At 34.1% G+C, this 17,115-nt stretch overlaps 3 protein-coding genes across 7 annotated transcripts in view; all 3 read left to right on the top strand.

Moving 5' to 3' along the window:
- Window positions 1–6: 6 nt before the first annotated feature.
- Window positions 7–2,621, top strand: LOC120267439 (NLR family CARD domain-containing protein 3-like). Its single transcript, XM_039275095.1, has 9 exons — window positions 7–77; window positions 173–303; window positions 645–704; window positions 1,349–1,423; window positions 1,506–1,610; window positions 1,690–1,785; window positions 1,882–1,962; window positions 2,031–2,132; window positions 2,213–2,621. The coding sequence occupies exons 1-9, from the start codon at window positions 53–55 to the stop codon at window positions 2,279–2,281; spliced, it is 744 nt and encodes a 247-aa protein (XP_039131029.1). The 5' UTR covers window positions 7–52; the 3' UTR covers window positions 2,282–2,621.
- A 1,376-nt stretch (window positions 2,622–3,997) lies between these two features.
- On the top strand, window positions 3,998–5,609 carry LOC120267824 (gibberellin-regulated protein 14-like). Of its 2 annotated transcripts, none has more exons than XR_005538595.1 (4): window positions 3,998–4,140; window positions 4,216–4,251; window positions 4,403–4,461; window positions 5,172–5,609. XR_005538595.1 is itself a non-coding variant. In XM_039275504.1 (4 exons), the coding sequence occupies exons 1-4, from the start codon at window positions 4,078–4,080 to the stop codon at window positions 5,354–5,356; spliced, it is 333 nt and encodes a 110-aa protein (XP_039131438.1). In that variant the 5' UTR covers window positions 3,998–4,077; the 3' UTR covers window positions 5,357–5,609. The 2 variants fall into 2 exon arrangements, 1 of the variants encoding a protein (XP_039131438.1); XM_039275504.1 differs by having other exon boundaries at window positions 4,413–4,461.
- Window positions 5,610–7,338: 1,729 nt separating this feature from the next.
- The window catches only part of LOC120266901 (GPI ethanolamine phosphate transferase 1), a 41,077-nt gene continuing 31,300 nt past the window's right edge, over window positions 7,339–17,115 (top strand). For 2 of the 4 annotated variants that reach the window (XR_005538305.1, XM_039274554.1), the window contains exons 1-2: window positions 7,339–7,697; window positions 7,787–7,978. Coding sequence is in view for 1 of the 4 variants with exons in the window: in XM_039274554.1 (XP_039130488.1) it covers window positions 7,442–7,697; window positions 7,787–7,978 (448 nt within the window). In the remaining 3 variants the exon portion in view is untranslated. Of the gene's footprint in view, window positions 7,698–7,786; window positions 7,979–8,822; window positions 8,906–17,115 lie in introns of those variants that run through there. The other 2 variants (XM_039274555.1, XM_039274556.1) reach the window with 2 other exon arrangements.

Below are 17,115 nucleotides of genomic sequence, written 5' to 3'. Positions count from 1 at the left end.
GGAACTTCATTTGCATGGCAATCTCATTGGGAATGAGGGTATAAGAGCATTGATGTCAGGTTTATCTGCCCATAAAGGTCCACAACATCATGTTTGTAAATGAGTCATCAAAATTTTCTGCCTCAGCTGTGTACCTTAACTTGTATGTGTTGTGTTCATATCTGCATTGCAGGGAAAATCACACTACTAGACATTGGAAACAATGAAATCGGCTCAAAAGGTGCTTTCCATGTTGCTGAGTACATCAAGAAATCCAAATCTTTGCTTTGGTTGAATTTGTACATGAATGACATTGGTGATGAGGTACTCTTATGATGCCACACTTAGATCTGCGTATTAGAGGCCTACTTAGGAGCATATGCTATCATTTTAGCTCTGGTCACATTGGATGATTTTGTGTTTACATAACCATTTATTATGCTAGAATATTTTTGATTTAATTTCTGCTTTATGCAGAAAGGTGTGGTCTGTATAACTGAACCTGTGCTCCTAGACAGACATTTTAGTTAATGCACTTACTTGGTTATGTTTTTTCTAGGAGCGTCTTTGTTTTTTTACAACGGTTTATTTCATGCGTTATTTCTATTCTCATAACCTGAAATTTCTTTTGCACTTTTTTAATTCATGAAATAGACATGTTACAGGGAGCTGAAAGGATTGCTGATGCATTAAAGGAGAACCGGACAATAACAACAATAGATTTGGTGAGGTTTGATTCAACTTTATTTCTGCATTTCACAAATGAGTTTAGACTTTCTTGTACATTGATTGAAAGGATGATGAAATTACATGAAACCTTAGCTGCAAATTCCTTGTCCTACTTTAAAAATTGCTTTCTTGTGTTCTTCATTCAGCATGCAATCACCAACTGCATCAGAAGTTTTGCTTGTTCTCATTATTATTTCCATTTCACTTCTTCTGTTTGATTTTTGATTCATCTGTTAGCTGTTATTAAACGTCTGCTAAGGAATTGTTCTTTAGATTCACTATAGGTTCTCTATCTTTTAAATCTCTGATTATTGACTTATGAAGCAGCCAATACTCTATGCGGAATCTTGTTTTAAGCATACCTATTTCATGCCTCCAGGATTGGCAGATCATAGAGTGTAATTCCCTAGAAGGACAAACAGTAAATGAAATATAAATCACACTCTGTGCAAGAATAATTTATAGAAGTTCTATTCTTTGGTGAACCAAAGAACTTTGTTACTGTATTGTCATTGGTTTAATATTACCACCATTAAACCAGTCAGATAACTGGTTTCTGTTAAGAACAAATTGTTGTGTGAGACCTTTTGGCTTTTCATTCTCTTCTGCTTTTCTGAAGTAAGGGGAGTAATGTTTACAGGGCGGTAATAACATCCATGCAAAAGGAGCGAGTGAAATAGCTCGTGCTTTAAAAGATAACTCTGTCCTAACAACTGTAAGTCATTGACTGTTTGGACATTCATATATATAGGCATATTCTGGCTTATGTAATTAAGTTGGTTGCATTTCATTTTTAGTTGGAATTAGGCTACAATCCCATTGGACCAGAAGGTGTAAAGGCTTTATGTGACATTCTCAAGTTCCACGGGAAGGTAGAAACATTAAAGCTTGGTTGGTGCCAGGTGAGGCGCAATTCAATTTCTTCCCTTCCAAAGCATGTAGTCTTGGACTATTGACAAAAAAGTGAAAAAATTTATGCAGATAGGACCAAAGGGTGCTGAGTACATTGCAGATGCATTGAAGTACAACACGACTTTGTCTACTCTTGATTTACGGGCAAATGGACTTGGCGATGATGTATGGGTCTTCTGTTTAATGATATGAAGAAATATAAGCTATTATTATGCCCATTGTTCCTCCCTCATCGAGCTTCTCTTAATCCTCTTTATTCAGGGTGCTGTCCGCTTGGCTCAAAGCTTGAAAATTGTGAATGAAGCCTTGACATCGCTTGACTTGGGTTTCAATGAAATAAGAGTATGTGCTAAATAAAACAATGCATGTTTGAGAATTCACACTTGATTTAAACCCATATCTCTTGACAGGATAAAGGTGCATTTGCTCTGGCTCAGGCTCTTAAGGCTAACGAAGATCTTGCAGTTACATCACTGAACCTTTCAAGCAATTTTTTTACCAAATACGGACAGGTTTGCATTGTACACTGAAAAAAAATGTTGCATGAACCTACAAAACTTGTGATATGATTTCCTTATTTATATGCCCACAGGTTGCTTTAACGGAAGCTCGTGATCATGTTTATGAGATGAGTGAGAAGGAGATTAATATATGTTTTTAGGTCCTATTTATGCCAGTGACTGTTAAATTCAAATTCTCTTTCAGTCCGTTCCACTTTCAGAAGGCTTGCGTGGTCTTGCAGTTTGCTGGTGTTATGTTTGATGCGTTGAGGAGGTTGGCCATGTGTGATGTCTTGTTGGGAAAAAGAGGGGATATGTTCAATGAGAAAACCTGATAACTTTGCATGATAGCAAGACAAAATTTTGTTTTATGTTCTTAAGTACATTAAATTTTATTACTAATTTTAACTTATATAACTGGAAATGTGGGATTTAATGTGCCCTTGTTCTGTGGTGCCGATTTTTCATGAGGATTAAATGCTATGATTTTATTTGCTGAGTGGTCATATTCTTGGAATCTTGGATGTTTCCACCGTGTTAATATGTTATAGGTTATTGTATTTACTTCTTTGCATATGCACCCCTGAAAATTTTCTTTTAACTTAATTATAATAACTAGTAACACAGCTCATTGTTATTACTATGAATATTTTTCATGATCAATTAGTCATGAAGTGTGAGATACCATGATTATCTTTTGAGAAATTGTTGTATTTTGTATAAATCATGGGAGCATATTTGTAATAGAAAAATCAAGCCAGTGGTGTTAATTCAATTCTAGAAATGTCTATGTTTCAGCTATTGGATTTTGTATATCATTTCTCTGTCTTTAACAATGCTCTTATATAGTGCTCTATGACAGTGTCCGGAACAGTGCTAATTTGATTTTTATTAGCACCATTCAGAAAAATTTTATAAAAACCAATGGATACTTCAATTACCCATTCTCTTTAGAGGTATATAGTTTGGTTACTATTTATGTTATTATTGTTATATCAATTTTGTGTATATATTTTTCTATCTCTAATTTTTTTTAGCTTATAAATGTTCACAATTGATGAATTTATATATATATATATATATATAAGATTTAAAGACGTTAATAGTTATAATTTATTTATAAATATTATTAAACAGTAATATACATTATTATACCGTAATAGTGTATAGTAATTATAATTAATAAATTTACATAATATTTATATAAATATTAGCTGTTAGAGCATCCAAAGGATGTAATAGTAAACAATAGGTTTAATTACCAGATTGACCCCTCTATTATAGTGAAAGTGCCCTTTCAGTCTCCATATTATTTTTTGTCCTTCTGGGATTTTTCTATTTTACCATTTAGTGAAATGAAAGTCCCTCCTAGGGACCTTTTAGGGACAAATGATATAAGAGAGAAGGACTTGTATTCCATTAAATGGTAAAATAGAGGGATCCCATAAGGACAAAAAATAATAGGGGGACTGAAATGACACTTTCACTATAATAGAGGGACCAATCTGGTAATTAGATCTAAACAATAATGTGCATGCCCCCATGCCATATATATATATATATATATATATATATATTTATAAAAGTACAGACAGTACTCTATTCACAAAGAATGCCAGGTTGCAAGACAGTAATAGCTGAGCTGTTAATAGAATGCTACGTGTCCTGAAAACCAGAAACCTAGAAATTAAAACAAACAACGGCAGACACAGTGTGAATTGTGAAAGCTCCGCTTTTAACGTAATTATCCCATGCCTCATGGCCTATTACACATGTACGTATATATATATATATATTTATTTATTTCTCTAGCCGTAACGCCCTCCTTTATAGTAGATATTTATATACCATCTCACTCTCCCCTGTGATGTGCCCAGGCCTCAATCATATGTTACACTTCTCTCTCTTTGTATAGAGGCTAAGAGGCTCAAGCACTCTTCTTTTTCATTTCATCCTGATGGCTTTCAAAGTCCATTTCCCAACTCTTGCACTGGCCTTCCTTCTTCTTTTTGTCTTTCAGGTCATCTCTCTGTTTCTCTCTGTTTGTCTCTGAGGTTTATTTTTGAGTTTTTTTTATTAATGTTTTGGTTTGCAGGTCTGTTGCTTTGAGGTAGTTGGTGGACCTGGGAAGGTAATAGATTTGTCTCTCTTTTCTTTAATTATCTTGGTTTTTTTTTTAATGTTTTGGGCTTATTTCACATTTGTGAAATGCATGTATTGTTTCTTTGCTTTTATCATTGATTTTTGTATTTTTTTAAGGTTTTTTTTTAATTATATTCAAGGTTATTGCAGATGATTCCATCCCCAAATGGTGGCAACGGCTGGGTTTTCCCCATGCCTGGTTGGTTTCTCAAACTTTTTTTTTTTTTTTCTGAGACTTCCATTTATTTCCAACCTTTTTTATCCTGTGATTTTTGTATCCTAATTAAATAATTAGATATTGTAATGTTTGACAAAATATAAAATAGTAAAAGAGAGGCAATGAATTGAACCAGTATTTTGTCAAGACATGGTAAGCAATACTAGCAAAAACAAACGACACAAGCGAACATCAAACATATATATATATTCATGTTCTATGTTATATCTCTCTGTCTTTTTCTATTAATACATGTGGTTTATAAATTTTTTCAAATATATATATATATATATCTCACTTTTGAGTTTCTCTTCTCTTCTCTTTTGCAATTTGTATGTTCAGTTAAATATATAAGTTAAATAAATATATTTGATGTTCTTTAGTTTTAAATTTTTTTTTAATATAAATCAGTAAAAATACCTGTAGCCAAAATTTTCTATATTTATAATTTTATTAAAATAAAATATTTTAAAAATCAAACTGAACTAATAAATTTTTTCTCTATCTAATTTTAGAGGAGGAAAAAAATAATATTCTTGCACGGATCTTCATGAATATTTAACTAATAAATGAATCACCGTAATATTTATATAGTATTTTTGATTATGTGAATTCATTATTTTTATAATATTTCACTGCATTAAATAATAGTCGTTAATTTTCAAATTATATTTATATATAAATGCATGCAGATTGCGGAAAATTGTGTGGAGTGCGGTGTAGCAAGCACTCAAGGCCGAACTTGTGCAAAAGGGCGTGCGGCACGTGCTGCTTCAGGTGCAAGTGTGTACCACCAGGCACATATGGTAACCGGGAGGTGTGCGGATCCTGCTACGTCAATATGACTACTCATCATAACAAGCCCAAATGCCCTTAAAATTATATATATATATATATATATATTTCTCTTTGTTTTGTGTGTGTGTATGTGTGTGTGTATGTGTTTGCCTGTTGTTAATTATGTAAATTTTGTCTTTGTTTTGTGTGTGTGTGTGTTTGCTGTTGTTAATTAAATATGTGAATATTCTCTTAAGTAGATGTTATCTTACTTTACTTTTGTGCATGTGGTGTGGTGTGTTGTGGTGATCTATATATGCTGCTGCTTGTTAGTACTCTGGCTTGTTTGTACTTTGTAGTCATGTATCATAGTCTCATGTGCATTTATAAAAAAAAAACTTAAAAAGTTGATGCCTTTTGTCATTGTGAGAAGAGATGAGGATGTTTGAGTCTGCTTTGATATGATTTGTCCTGTTTTTATAATTATTTTTAAAATACATAATTTAATTTAGAAAAAATAATCATGCTGAAAAAACATTTAGGCCATTCACTAGGTAAAAGGTTTTTTTGGAAGCTTAATTTTGTGCTTGGTTGAAAATGATAAATCACATGCAACGATCTCTTGGTCTATTGACAGTGGAATTCTTATGTAAGGTCTATTGGCAGTGGAATTCTTACGGGTATTTGTTTCGTGGAGGATTTGAGATTAAATTTCAAAGTGTGTTGCGTTATTAATTTCACATTTATGCATGTCTCTGGTTTTTTTTTAAATGAGGGTGTTTGCCATGATGATATATATATTGATGAAATGTGGACTAGCTATGTGTTGGGAACAACATAGGTTTAGGTTTGAACCAATTTTTTTTTTTTGCGGGATACTAATATCTTACATAGGGACTCAATGTCAATAGACCAAGAAATACTTATATGTTTGTGTATATATATATATATATATATATAAGAATTATATATAAAAATTATAGAAAACCTATTGGGGTGTTGCTACATTTGGGCCCTAACAATTAAATAAAAGTGGGTCACTCCATTTAATGAAAAAAAAGGAACAAAAAATGAAGCTATGTCAATTAATAGAAGGACAATGGGAAACTTGGGTTTTTCATATGAGAAGCTTGTAGGTGTAAAAACTCTCTCATTCATAGAGAGTTAGAGACATAAGGAGAAAGAAAGAAGTCAAGGAGTAGAAAAAAAAAGGAGGTTAGGGCTTGAGTTTTTTTTTTGTAAGAAGATCGGATAGCAAAACGATTTGGGATTTCACCCACACTTTGAGTAGAGCTTCATCCTTGCTAGTAAATATCTTAATCCACCAGTTTGATTTCTTTTAAACTCTCCTTAAAGTCATTGTTTCCATATTTGAGATATGAAAATAAGCGTGTGTTGTTGAAAATTTCTTTTATTGAATACTGCTGCTATTATGTTTGTATACCTTTAGTTAGATAGAAGAAATCTTTTGTAACTCTATTGTTTGGAAGCATTTTAAGTGGCTTTAATCAATCTCGTGGTTTTCTCCTTGATTTGAAAGGTTTTCAACACTAAAATCAGTGTCTTGCATTGATTGTGTGAATTTGTTATCTTTTGAAAGACATTACCCCATTGTAGATAACAAAGAAGGGTTAATTTTTTACATTTGAAAGGGTTGTGTTATCATAAAAATGTTACACACCAGTATCATAGAAAAAATATATAGATTACTATACAAATGTGCACCTGCATACATTAAATATATGTTCGCACAGCATCACCCAAAAAAACGTGGTCATTTTTTATCTGTACAAGAGACCATATAGAGTTAGCAGAGGAGTGTACTGGTAAGTGTGAGGGTCACCGTATATATAACCAGTAAACAATACTATGTAACTGAAATTTCAACTGTTGCAGTGCGGTAACCTCGACAAAAACCCACAAAATAGGGTTCCAACACGAAATTTTACCTTACACGGGGGAGGGTATTGGTTTCGGGCTGTCGTTGATCAAACTTTCGATCCAAGCCCACATTATTTATTTATTTATTTATTTATTTTACCGAGTATTTTATTTATTTGTTTTAAATTTAGCTTCCCAGTTTCTTTTGCTTCATTTTGAACGCAAAGAGCCTGAGATCCACTACTCTCGATCTCCGGTGATCTCTCCTCTCTTGCGCCCCTCCTGGAGACCAGAGCGAGAATCCATGGCCGGAACCGGGATCTTGGGCGCGGATTCCGAGCTCTCTCAGCATCATCCGCAGAAACGCAGGAGAAGTGGTCGCTGGTGGGAGCTGCAGGTGCGCCGTCGTGAGCGGTGGCTAGTGGCGCTGGGCATCGTGCTCCACGCCGTCTACATGCTAAGCATCTTCGACATCTACTTCAAGACTCCCATCATCCATGGCATGGATCCCGTTCCTCAGCGCTTCACTCCCCCCGCCAAGCGCCTCGTCCTCCTTGTTGGTCATATGCTTATTAGAACCCTATCTCATTTCTGTTTCTTGATTGTTGAGACTGTTCTTGCTCATTTGGGATTTTCCATGTGTTTGCAGCTGATGGTCTGCGCGCGGACAAGTTCTTTGAACCGGATTCGGAGGGTCGGTTCCGGGCGCCGTTTTTGAGGAGCGTGATCAGAGAGAAAGGCCGATGGGGGATTTCTCATGCCCGCCCTCCCACGGAGTCGAGGCCAGGGCATGTTTCTATCATCGCTGGCTTCTATGAGGATCCTAGTGCTGTTACTAAAGGTATTCTTGAATTCATTAAAATAATGCTCATGATATTTTCTTGGTTTTATGACATGCGAATGGTAGTATTCTAGTAATACTTATCCGAACATTCAAGACTAACAAACTTGCAATGAGGGTTTCTGAGATTAGTTCATGCTGTGTGGGTATGAATCATATAATTTTAAACTAGGTCTAAATTTTTATTCATGCGAGTTTTTGGGATTGTATAGCTTATGTGCATTTGCTCTTGGCATTCATTGAAAATGATTGTGTCAAATTATGAAAGTATACCTTGTTGCTCATGAGATTTTTCGCAGTTAGTTCATTTATGTGGGTATGGATCATAGAATGTCAAATTAGCTACATTGTTCATCTTATAATAGAAGTTAGATGCATGTGTGTTTCTTGGATCATGTAACTAGTTCGCTTTTGTTATTGGCATTCGTTGACAATGATCATATCATCTTATGATGGTATACCTAGTTGCTATTAGGTTGCATTTGGTCTATGAGCTTGATCTATCCAAGGTGTGAAAACCAGCGACTGTCAAAGATGTAGTTTATTTTGGACTTCTGAAGTTTTATGGTCTTTTGGAGCTTTATGTGAACAAGTATTATTATGAATAGTCAGACTACTAATCCACTATGATGATGATTGTGTTTGTGATAAATTTGTGCCAAAATACTTCCAAAATGAGAGTATCCCATCAGCATATTGCTTTTCATGAACTCAACAAGGACCTACATAGAAGTTTCTTTCCCGTCATTTTGTAGTAAATATGGATAATTGGATTTTTTTCTGTGCTGTATTTTACTGGGATGAAGTTATGTAAGTTAATCGCTAGGTTGCCTTCGTATTTCAGGATGCATGTATAGGATCTCGTAAGTTTGGAAGGAAGCAGAAGAGAGCATTTGCCTTTGGTAGGCTTGTGGTGAGATTGTACATGTGAGTACCTTGGCACTAATTTAGGATGCTAGAGATCACCTTACTTTGTAAACCATATCCTGTTTATGAAAAACTAAAACATTTCCTTCTTAGAAGGTAGGAGTGGGAATAGAAAAAAAAAAAAATCTATACACATAATTTATTAATTGAAGGTTGCATTTAATGGCACTTTCAGGAAGAGATTGGAGGGAGAAGTGGTTAGATATATCAAGTCTAGGGCTCTTAATACGTGACCATGTACATGTTGCTAGGTATCACATCATTTAGTCATATTTATGCATGGTAATGTGTAGACCAATGCTTCTACAGAAACTCCTAATGGTTCTGTTATTAGAGTTTGTTCAGGATATACTTAAATGAAGTAATACTGCAGAACAAGAAGATCTGCCATTTCCTTAATTGAAATATGGGGATGAATTTGCATAATAAGTGAACCTCAATTTCTGCTGTTTATGAAAATTAAGATTTTGAATAATCATAATGGAACTTTGATTACAATGTTAAGAGGGTGTGTATTGTCTTTATGCTTGACGATGTTGTTTTTGCTAAGGTTCACAAGCTTGCTGGATGAAGGCTTTTGAGACATGCATGAATATTAATCCTTTGAAACACCCGCACTAGGACATAATTCGTATAGTCTTGCTTGGAATAAAGTTCTTTAGACATATGATGTAGCTATTTTTTCATAGAATTATGGAGCACTAAAAGTTGGTATTTAGGAGTTGTTTATGGATTTTGATGTAGATCCAATCTTATTTATCCAATTGGAACTGCTGTGACTAACTTATTCTTCATCTTATTACAAATACTTTCTGTCACTATTTTCTTCTTCATGTTATTACCATATTACTGTTGTTTCATCCTCCTATGATTTCCATTGTGACATATATAGTGCTTTTCTGTAATTCTCACTTTTGTTTCCAATTTTCTTTTAGCAGTCTATCAGCAATTTATGACAAATATTTCCTGTCATTATTTTTTTTTCTCTTCACCTTATTACCGTATTGCTATCTTTCAACCTCCTAAGATTTTTATTTTGGCATATATGATACTTTTCTGTAGTTCTCACTTTTATAACAACTATTAACAAGGCTGTTTCTAACTTTTTATATAGATTTGCTTTTAGGATCTGAATAATTTGGTCAACTGTAAATTAATCAAGAAAGCTGATTTGACTTGGTTAATTCAATTTGGTTTCTTAACTTACTTGATTGGAAAGAATTCTTCAAAAATTCTAGTATTGTGTTTGGTTGCATTTTTAAAATATCAAATACAAACCTTGGAATTAATGAATCCAAAATTATAAAGAATGTCAGTGGTCTGATCAATGAGTTGTTTTCCTTCCTCGAGTTATAACTCCTAGTTCTTGTTTTACTTCTTGATTAACTTCTAAATATTTAATGTTTGATCATAATCATTGACCTTACCTTAAAGTTCTAAAAAACTATACTATTAATTTGTGTTTGATAAAAAGAAAGTTTAAAAAACTTTGAAAATTTTTGATTAATTTGAGTTTTAGTTATATATGTAAGGGTAAATGACCTTTTGGTCCTTACAAGTTGATGTTGAGGAAGAAGTTATGGAAATTTTGTGATCATTTGATCACAGAAAATGTGGAGTTTGAAAATTATGCTGGCCATATTAAATGTATATGATGTGTAGGTGCTTTTGAAATGGGTGCTTTTAAAATATGGATGTTGCTTATTTAATTCTTTTTTATTTGGCATTTTTATCAAATGCAAATAAATTAAATATGCCACAGTAAAAACACGAAGTTTCTTTATAATGTGTATTTAGGTGCTTGTGTTGCTTTGTAACATGTAATTACCAAATGGTATTACTCAAAGGGCCTGGCTCATTAATCATGATCAGTTCTTGTTTCGATTGACCATTTCCAGTACACAGGTCACAGATCTTAATCCATTTTTAGCGGATGAAGACATAAATGAATGTTAATCCAAGTAGTTCGATATGGTAGGTTTACTGCAATACATCATCCCAAAATTTCTATTAGGCTAACTTCACAAGCCAAACATTCCAAATAAACTATAGGGTAAATGATCTTTTGGTTATTACAAGTTTCTAAAAAGTCCAATTAGTCCTCAAAGTCTTGAAAAAAAAATTAAGAGGTCTCTCTTTAATGTGCAAGTGACTTTGTAGTACTTGTAGGAGAGTAGTCAGTCACCGAAGCATCTAAAAGCCAATTTTACCCCTAGTGCTTTCCTTTTCTTCCTTTGTGTTGTTGTAGCCTGTCACAGAGGCAGCTTTTTTAAAGCTTTTAGGCTTTTGTCTTCTTAATGGTCAAAATTTTTTAATTTTTTCCTTAGTTCTTTTTGCACATAACTTGTGGATTACCTCCTTTTCTTCTCCTTCTTCTCCATTAAACCTCTAGTCTTCTCTTTTTGTTCTTTTGCTATTTTGCTTTTCTTTAAACTGTATTCCTACACTCCTTGAAGCATTGTTCTGTTCCTTTTTTCTCGTAATGCCATCCCTATTTTTTCTAGGGCTTCCTTTTTCTATCTTCTCTTTATTTTGTCTTGGTATTAATTTTTCAGTTGCCATGATGGTTTCATTTGTTGACATTGCTAAGCACAAAGAGGAAGCACATTTTGTCAAGTTGAGACTTTATACTTGGGTCTATTTGTAAACATAAGGGGCTCAAACACCAAACTATGTTAAGGTGAGTAACATTATTCAGAATGATGATGATATGCCATATTAGGTTAACATTGACGAGAATTTCTGTTGCACAACCACAAGCGTACGATTTTTGCCAAGTAGTAAATAAGTTATAGATCCCACGAGGGCCAAGCGCGATTACTAATCTATTGCAACAATAGGCTATCTAGGCAATTAAAAGATGGTAGAGTAAAAACAACAAAGTAGAGGAATACAGAGATGCAAGGGTGTGGACTAGGATTCAGATTTAGATGAACTTAGGTTTGGGAACTCGCCACAAAGAGCAATGAATAATGTGTTTGGATCTAAACTTGGTTTGGGTAGATTATTTGAAAGGTAATAATCCTTAACTACTTGTCACTCTCTTTCAAGAGATAATAAGTTGATCGTGAATCTTGATTAGGCCATCTACTTTCGTGGTAGATGAACCCTTTCAAAACCCTAATAAGATCAATGATTATATGATGAACCCTCAAGAATTACCTTTCAGTAAATTCAAGGTGACTTAAGAGGTTCCAAGACTTTAATTAACCTTTCAGTTAACCTTGATCTCTAAGATAAAACAAGCAAGACTTTCACACTCACAAGCTATGTTACTTGAATCAAAAGCCAACTCAAAGAAATCTACCTTTAAGCACAAAAGATCCACAAAAGTAACAACACATCAAACAATCACTACTTTGGGCTAATCCCAAACCTAAAGAGAAGTTTTACACTTTCATGTCTCAATTGCAAAGAAAAATAGGAAGAATAAAAGTTGTGCAAAAACACAGCACAATAGGGCTTGTAAAACTCCCTATGTTGTCCACGAAAATCTGGTCTTCAGTTTTCCAGCCTTTTTCTCCTTCTTCAGCCCGTTTCAGAGCCTTTAGAAGTCTTTTTTTCTCTTCTCCAGTCGCCCCCCTTCTGCTCCTTGTCTTTTTTTCCCCTCAAAACCCTTTCATGATGCCTTTTTATATCCAATGACAAGAATTTGGCCTTAGTTAACTTTACAGACCACAGGAACTTTCACAGACCACAAGTGAGTGGTGTGCCTTAGAGAAGCTGGTCCTCAGTCTACAGAGTTTCTTGGTCAGCTCCAGCCTTCTACAAACAAAATAACTAAAAGGAGTAGTTTGTACAAGAAAGGAAGGGGAAATCATTACAAAGGCTAAGAAAGTGCATGATTAATGATGGATCACTAGCTAAATGCATGGTGATAATAACACAATTTTTATGTACAACAATTTCTAGCTTTTATGTGATATCCTCTAAGTTTACAATAAGAGTGTGATCGATATAGATGCCATTGACATCAAGTGACTTGATCTTTATGGGGCATCATCAGATGCAACATAAGATGTTTATGTACTTTTAGAGTTCCTTAATAGACCCTTTATAATAAGTACTATATACAAATTATCACTACAGTACAATACACTACAGTGAACAACCACAATGCAAAAACGAAAAGTATACTGTCTTGCTCAAAGTTACCAGGAACGGGGTACGTCTTGGTACATGGTACGAAACGGGAACTTGGTACCTAACTTGGAAATTTTATGGTACGAAGGGGGTAGCCTTAATTGGTACGTTATTTCGGGTCGTGGTACGCTTCATAGTAGTTTTAGGATCGTGAATAAAAATCTTTGTAAAATATAAACAATTTTGTATGAATAAAGTTTGAACTGATGTACTTAACATTGAAAGTTGAAATATTACCACAAAATGCTAATATGAGACATAACATTTCATAAGTTTTAAAATTAATATGAAAGTTTAAGATAAATATAAAGGTCTAATAACATGTTCAGTTGCATTAATATTATGAAAACACTTCAAAGTTCAAACATTCTAGAGACAGGCTGCAACATACTTCAAGGTTTAAACTTTAAACTTTAAACTTTAATATTTCAGAAACAAGAAACAGAGGCTACATCATATGCCATCTGCCATACTTCAAACTTTAAAACTTTAATGTTCTGGAAATTAAAAGCAAAGCCTACAACATAATTCATACATTAAGATTCAAAAGTTTAACACTATAACATTCCAAAAACAAAAGTAGTAACATAATTTTGACTGAGTCTTAAACTCTTCAGTCTTCACCATTATATATGTAGGAACAAGATACCACATTTAGGAGTGAGACAATTGAACACACCAGTAAAACCTACAAAAAAAAATTGCAAAATTGTTAGAATTGAAGTCTTGGAGTCTTGGACTGTGAAAGAGTATATAGGAAAAAAAATTATATAGCTTAAGATTTAGGTTCTCAAACTTACATGAGTCAATGAAATTAGTTGGCCATCTTTGCCTTTAAAACTTTACTTGAAAGTGCTTAATCCTCTTGCATCTCTTCATTTTTTCTTGACAATATCTCATCATCAATATCATTATCCAAATCAGTCCACCTCAAGTCTTCTAATCTCATAGATGAATCCTCCAAAAATCCATTGTTCGGATCAATGTCCCATTTTTTAAATGGGCCGTTTAAATAGGTTTCATTGAATCGTGACTGAAGATGAATGTTTGAGTGGATGAAAACTAATTTATCAGCCCTTGTGCAATTTAAGCGGTTCCTTTTCACACTGTGAATGTAGGAATAAGTGCTCTAAGCTCTTTCTGCTGATGAACTACTACCAAGTTGTGAAAGCACTTTTTTTGCAACATCCATCAACTCAGGAGTTTGTGAACCATAAGTTGACCGCCATTCTATAGTATCCATAGTGACCGCATCAATTTGTGCTGCTGCCATTGCAAAAAGTCCTTTCTTCATGTGAAAACTAGCAAATTGCTCTCGTAAAAGCTTTTCTTCTTTGGAATTTTCAGATATTCGTTTGAAAGCTTCCATAACACCCAAAATAACTTCTTTGTCACAATTTGGAGCCCTTCGAGGAAATCCACCAGGTGCATGAGTAGAAAGATAACGAACATCATAAAAACGAGGACTTAGAGCAAACCCAAGGCAATGCATAGGAATATTCATCTTTTCCCATCTTTCAAGTATTTTCTTTTCCATACTAGGATAATTATTTTCATATTTACTATCATGCATGATATCCTTAATTTGTCCTAACATGGTATCCATTTTTTCATAGACTTCACCCATTTTGGCACCTTCACCATCACAAAACTTGATTAACAAATAGATAGGCTTTGTTATCATAACCACATTCTCAACATCTTCCCAAAAATCTTCACTAGAAATAGTTTCAGCCACAAGGATTCCCATTTGTCTAGTATTGTCATCTCCTATTTTTACCCATTTTTTCCATGCTCTAAGTACAATGGTAGTAGTAAGTGCCTCTCTATAGTCAAGCAACCTCTTCAATAGAATATAATGAGAGACAAATCTAGTTTTAGCAACTTTCAACAATTCTAGCCATGATTGTGCTCTAAACATGGCCAAAACATGTGTGTGATGTAGAAAATATTTAACAATTGCTTTACCCGTCCGATATGTGTTCCGTAACCACTCAAATGCATTAGCAAAATACTGCTCTGCAATTGGCTACATTGTCAGTAACCACTTGAAGAACATTTGATGGGCTAATCTCTTCAATAGATTTCAACAAGAATTCTGCGATTGCAACCCCAGTTTTTTCAACTCCGGAGAAGTCTTCGGCATACTTAAACATTGCTCCACAACTGTTTGTTGCAATGACATTGATTAATGGTTGATGCTTGATATTAGAGCAACCATCAGAAACAATAGATACTCCTTGAGTGTACCAAGTATCTTTTATTGGAACTAAATCTTTCTCCACATCCCTTTTGCACTCATCCAACAAAATTGTTCTAGCATTCTCAAATGAAGGAGGCTTGTACCCTTTTGGAGCTTTGTTAATTGCCATCATCATCTCAACAAATTGAGGATTTCGTAACACATTAAAGGGAATGCCATTTGCACATAATCCTCTCATAATCTTCAAATGTACTGAGCTTCTCTCTAATATATTGAAGGTCTCCTCAATGGGTTTAGCAACCATTGGTTTTTGCTTCTTGTTGACAATCGAATTCTTCAAAGATGAAGACACACCAACCTGCTCAGCTTCTTGGACAATCCTCCTTACTCTTTCATATTCTTTTCGATTTTTTAGCAATGCTTGACATCTTTGAATTTGCGCTTTTGTCCCGACTGGAGCACCAAAAAAATGATAATGGATCCTAGTATATGAACTTGTATACTTGTTATTACAATGCTTGCACATCCAAATCTTAGCTCCACCTGGATTTTTGCCTTGTGACTGACCGAATTGTACTATTTCAGATAGAAGAGGCTTGGATTTGGAATTTGATTTTTCATCATCTCCTTCTGTCTTTTATGTTGTTGCTTTCTTAGTTGCTTGAATCCCTTGAGCATGGATCATTTGTGGACTATCATCATCACTTGAATCATTTGAATCTTCAACGAGATGCTCCTTTCTTCTTTTACCAAACACCATTGCTATTTGCCTGCAAAGATGGTAGTAAGAGGGAAAAAAGAGAGAGTGTTCTACACTTCTACTCTCGGACTAAGAAGCTAAGAATTTCTATAAGGAGATGAAAGGTCACTAGTTTTCATTAATATGTAATTCATTAAAAAAGAGAGGCTAAGAATTTCTATTAGGAGATGAAAGGTCACTAGTTTTCATTAATATGTAATTCATTAAGAAAGAGAGGCTAAGAATTTCTATTAGGAGATTAAAGGTCATTAGTTTTCATTAATATGTAATTAATTTTCTAGAGATTTTGACGGTTGGTTATTTTTTGCATTGTTATTATTGTGTAACTTTAATGGCATTCATAATTTAACCAAGGCATAGGCTCTAGCTACACCATGGCCTAGTTTATTGTTTTGGAACTTGGATTCTTGGTTTTTTCACCCTATTTATTTTTCATTTTTTTTCTCATTGATTTTCCACCACTACTATAAGTTTTTAAAAATTTTTAGACATTGGTTTTCTATCCACTGAAGAGAATTGCTCTTGCTTGTCTCTTCCCTTTGTCATTTATTCTTTGTTTTATTCCAACCTATTTTATTCTTCCTATACATCCTAGTTAAACTAAAAAAAACCATTCAAATTCTATGAAAAACAAATACAATCAAAACTCAAAAGTCGTGCCTAATATCAGCCTTAGCCTTTTCTTCTTCTTCTCATCTTTGGTGGTTTTAAGCATCATATCTGAGCAACTAGTGGTACCTTTCCCTCCTCATATTTGGCAAGCTTAAGCTTCATATTTAAGCAACTCATGGCAACCTTCTCTTCTTTTCTTTGGTGGCTTTAAGCTTCACATTTGTCTTGAGTTTAGAACTTTAGAAGCATTGTCTTTCCTATCTTTCAAACTCATGGCTCATGCTCCCTTAATTTCTTCAAACTCTTGGATCGTTTCTTTCATGGAACCACTTCCCGTTCCTAACGTCCCCGGAACTTAAACGAACCATGATCCGGATCGCACGAACCGGTTCATGGTTCCAAGGAGGTTGTAGCGTTCTTGGTAACGTTGGTCTTGCTATTCGTAGTAAAACTCATGCCCAACCATTCTGGTAAAATCCAAAATGTTTATAA

This window comes from Dioscorea cayenensis, chromosome 8, assembly GCF_009730915.1.
Source record: "Dioscorea cayenensis subsp. rotundata cultivar TDr96_F1 chromosome 8, TDr96_F1_v2_PseudoChromosome.rev07_lg8_w22 25.fasta, whole genome shotgun sequence".
NCBI classification, from domain to species: domain Eukaryota; kingdom Viridiplantae; phylum Streptophyta; class Magnoliopsida; order Dioscoreales; family Dioscoreaceae; genus Dioscorea; species Dioscorea cayenensis.
The sequence above is the reverse complement of the archived record's forward strand: the minus strand, read 5'-3'. Positions and strand labels throughout refer to the sequence as shown.

Bases quoted from the DNA above. Each gene is read 5' to 3' on its own strand.
- LOC120267824 (XM_039275504.1), top strand. From the start codon at position 4,078: ATGGCTTTCAAAGTCCATTTCCCAACTCTTGCACTGGCCTTCCTTCTT. The intron at 4,141-4,215 runs GTCATCTCTCTG...TTTGGTTTGCAG, and splicing joins TTCTTCTTTTTGTCTTTCAG to GTCTGTTGCTTTGAGGTAGT. The intron at 4,252-4,412 runs GTAATAGATTTG...AGGTTATTGCAG, and splicing joins TAGTTGGTGGACCTGGGAAG to ATGATTCCATCCCCAAATGG.
- LOC120267439 (XM_039275095.1), top strand. From the start codon at position 53: ATGTCAGGTTTATCTGCCCATAAAG. The intron at 78-172 runs GTCCACAACATC...TCTGCATTGCAG, and splicing joins AGGTTTATCTGCCCATAAAG to GGAAAATCACACTACTAGAC. The intron at 1,611-1,689 runs GTGAGGCGCAAT...AAATTTATGCAG, and splicing joins TAAAGCTTGGTTGGTGCCAG to ATAGGACCAAAGGGTGCTGA.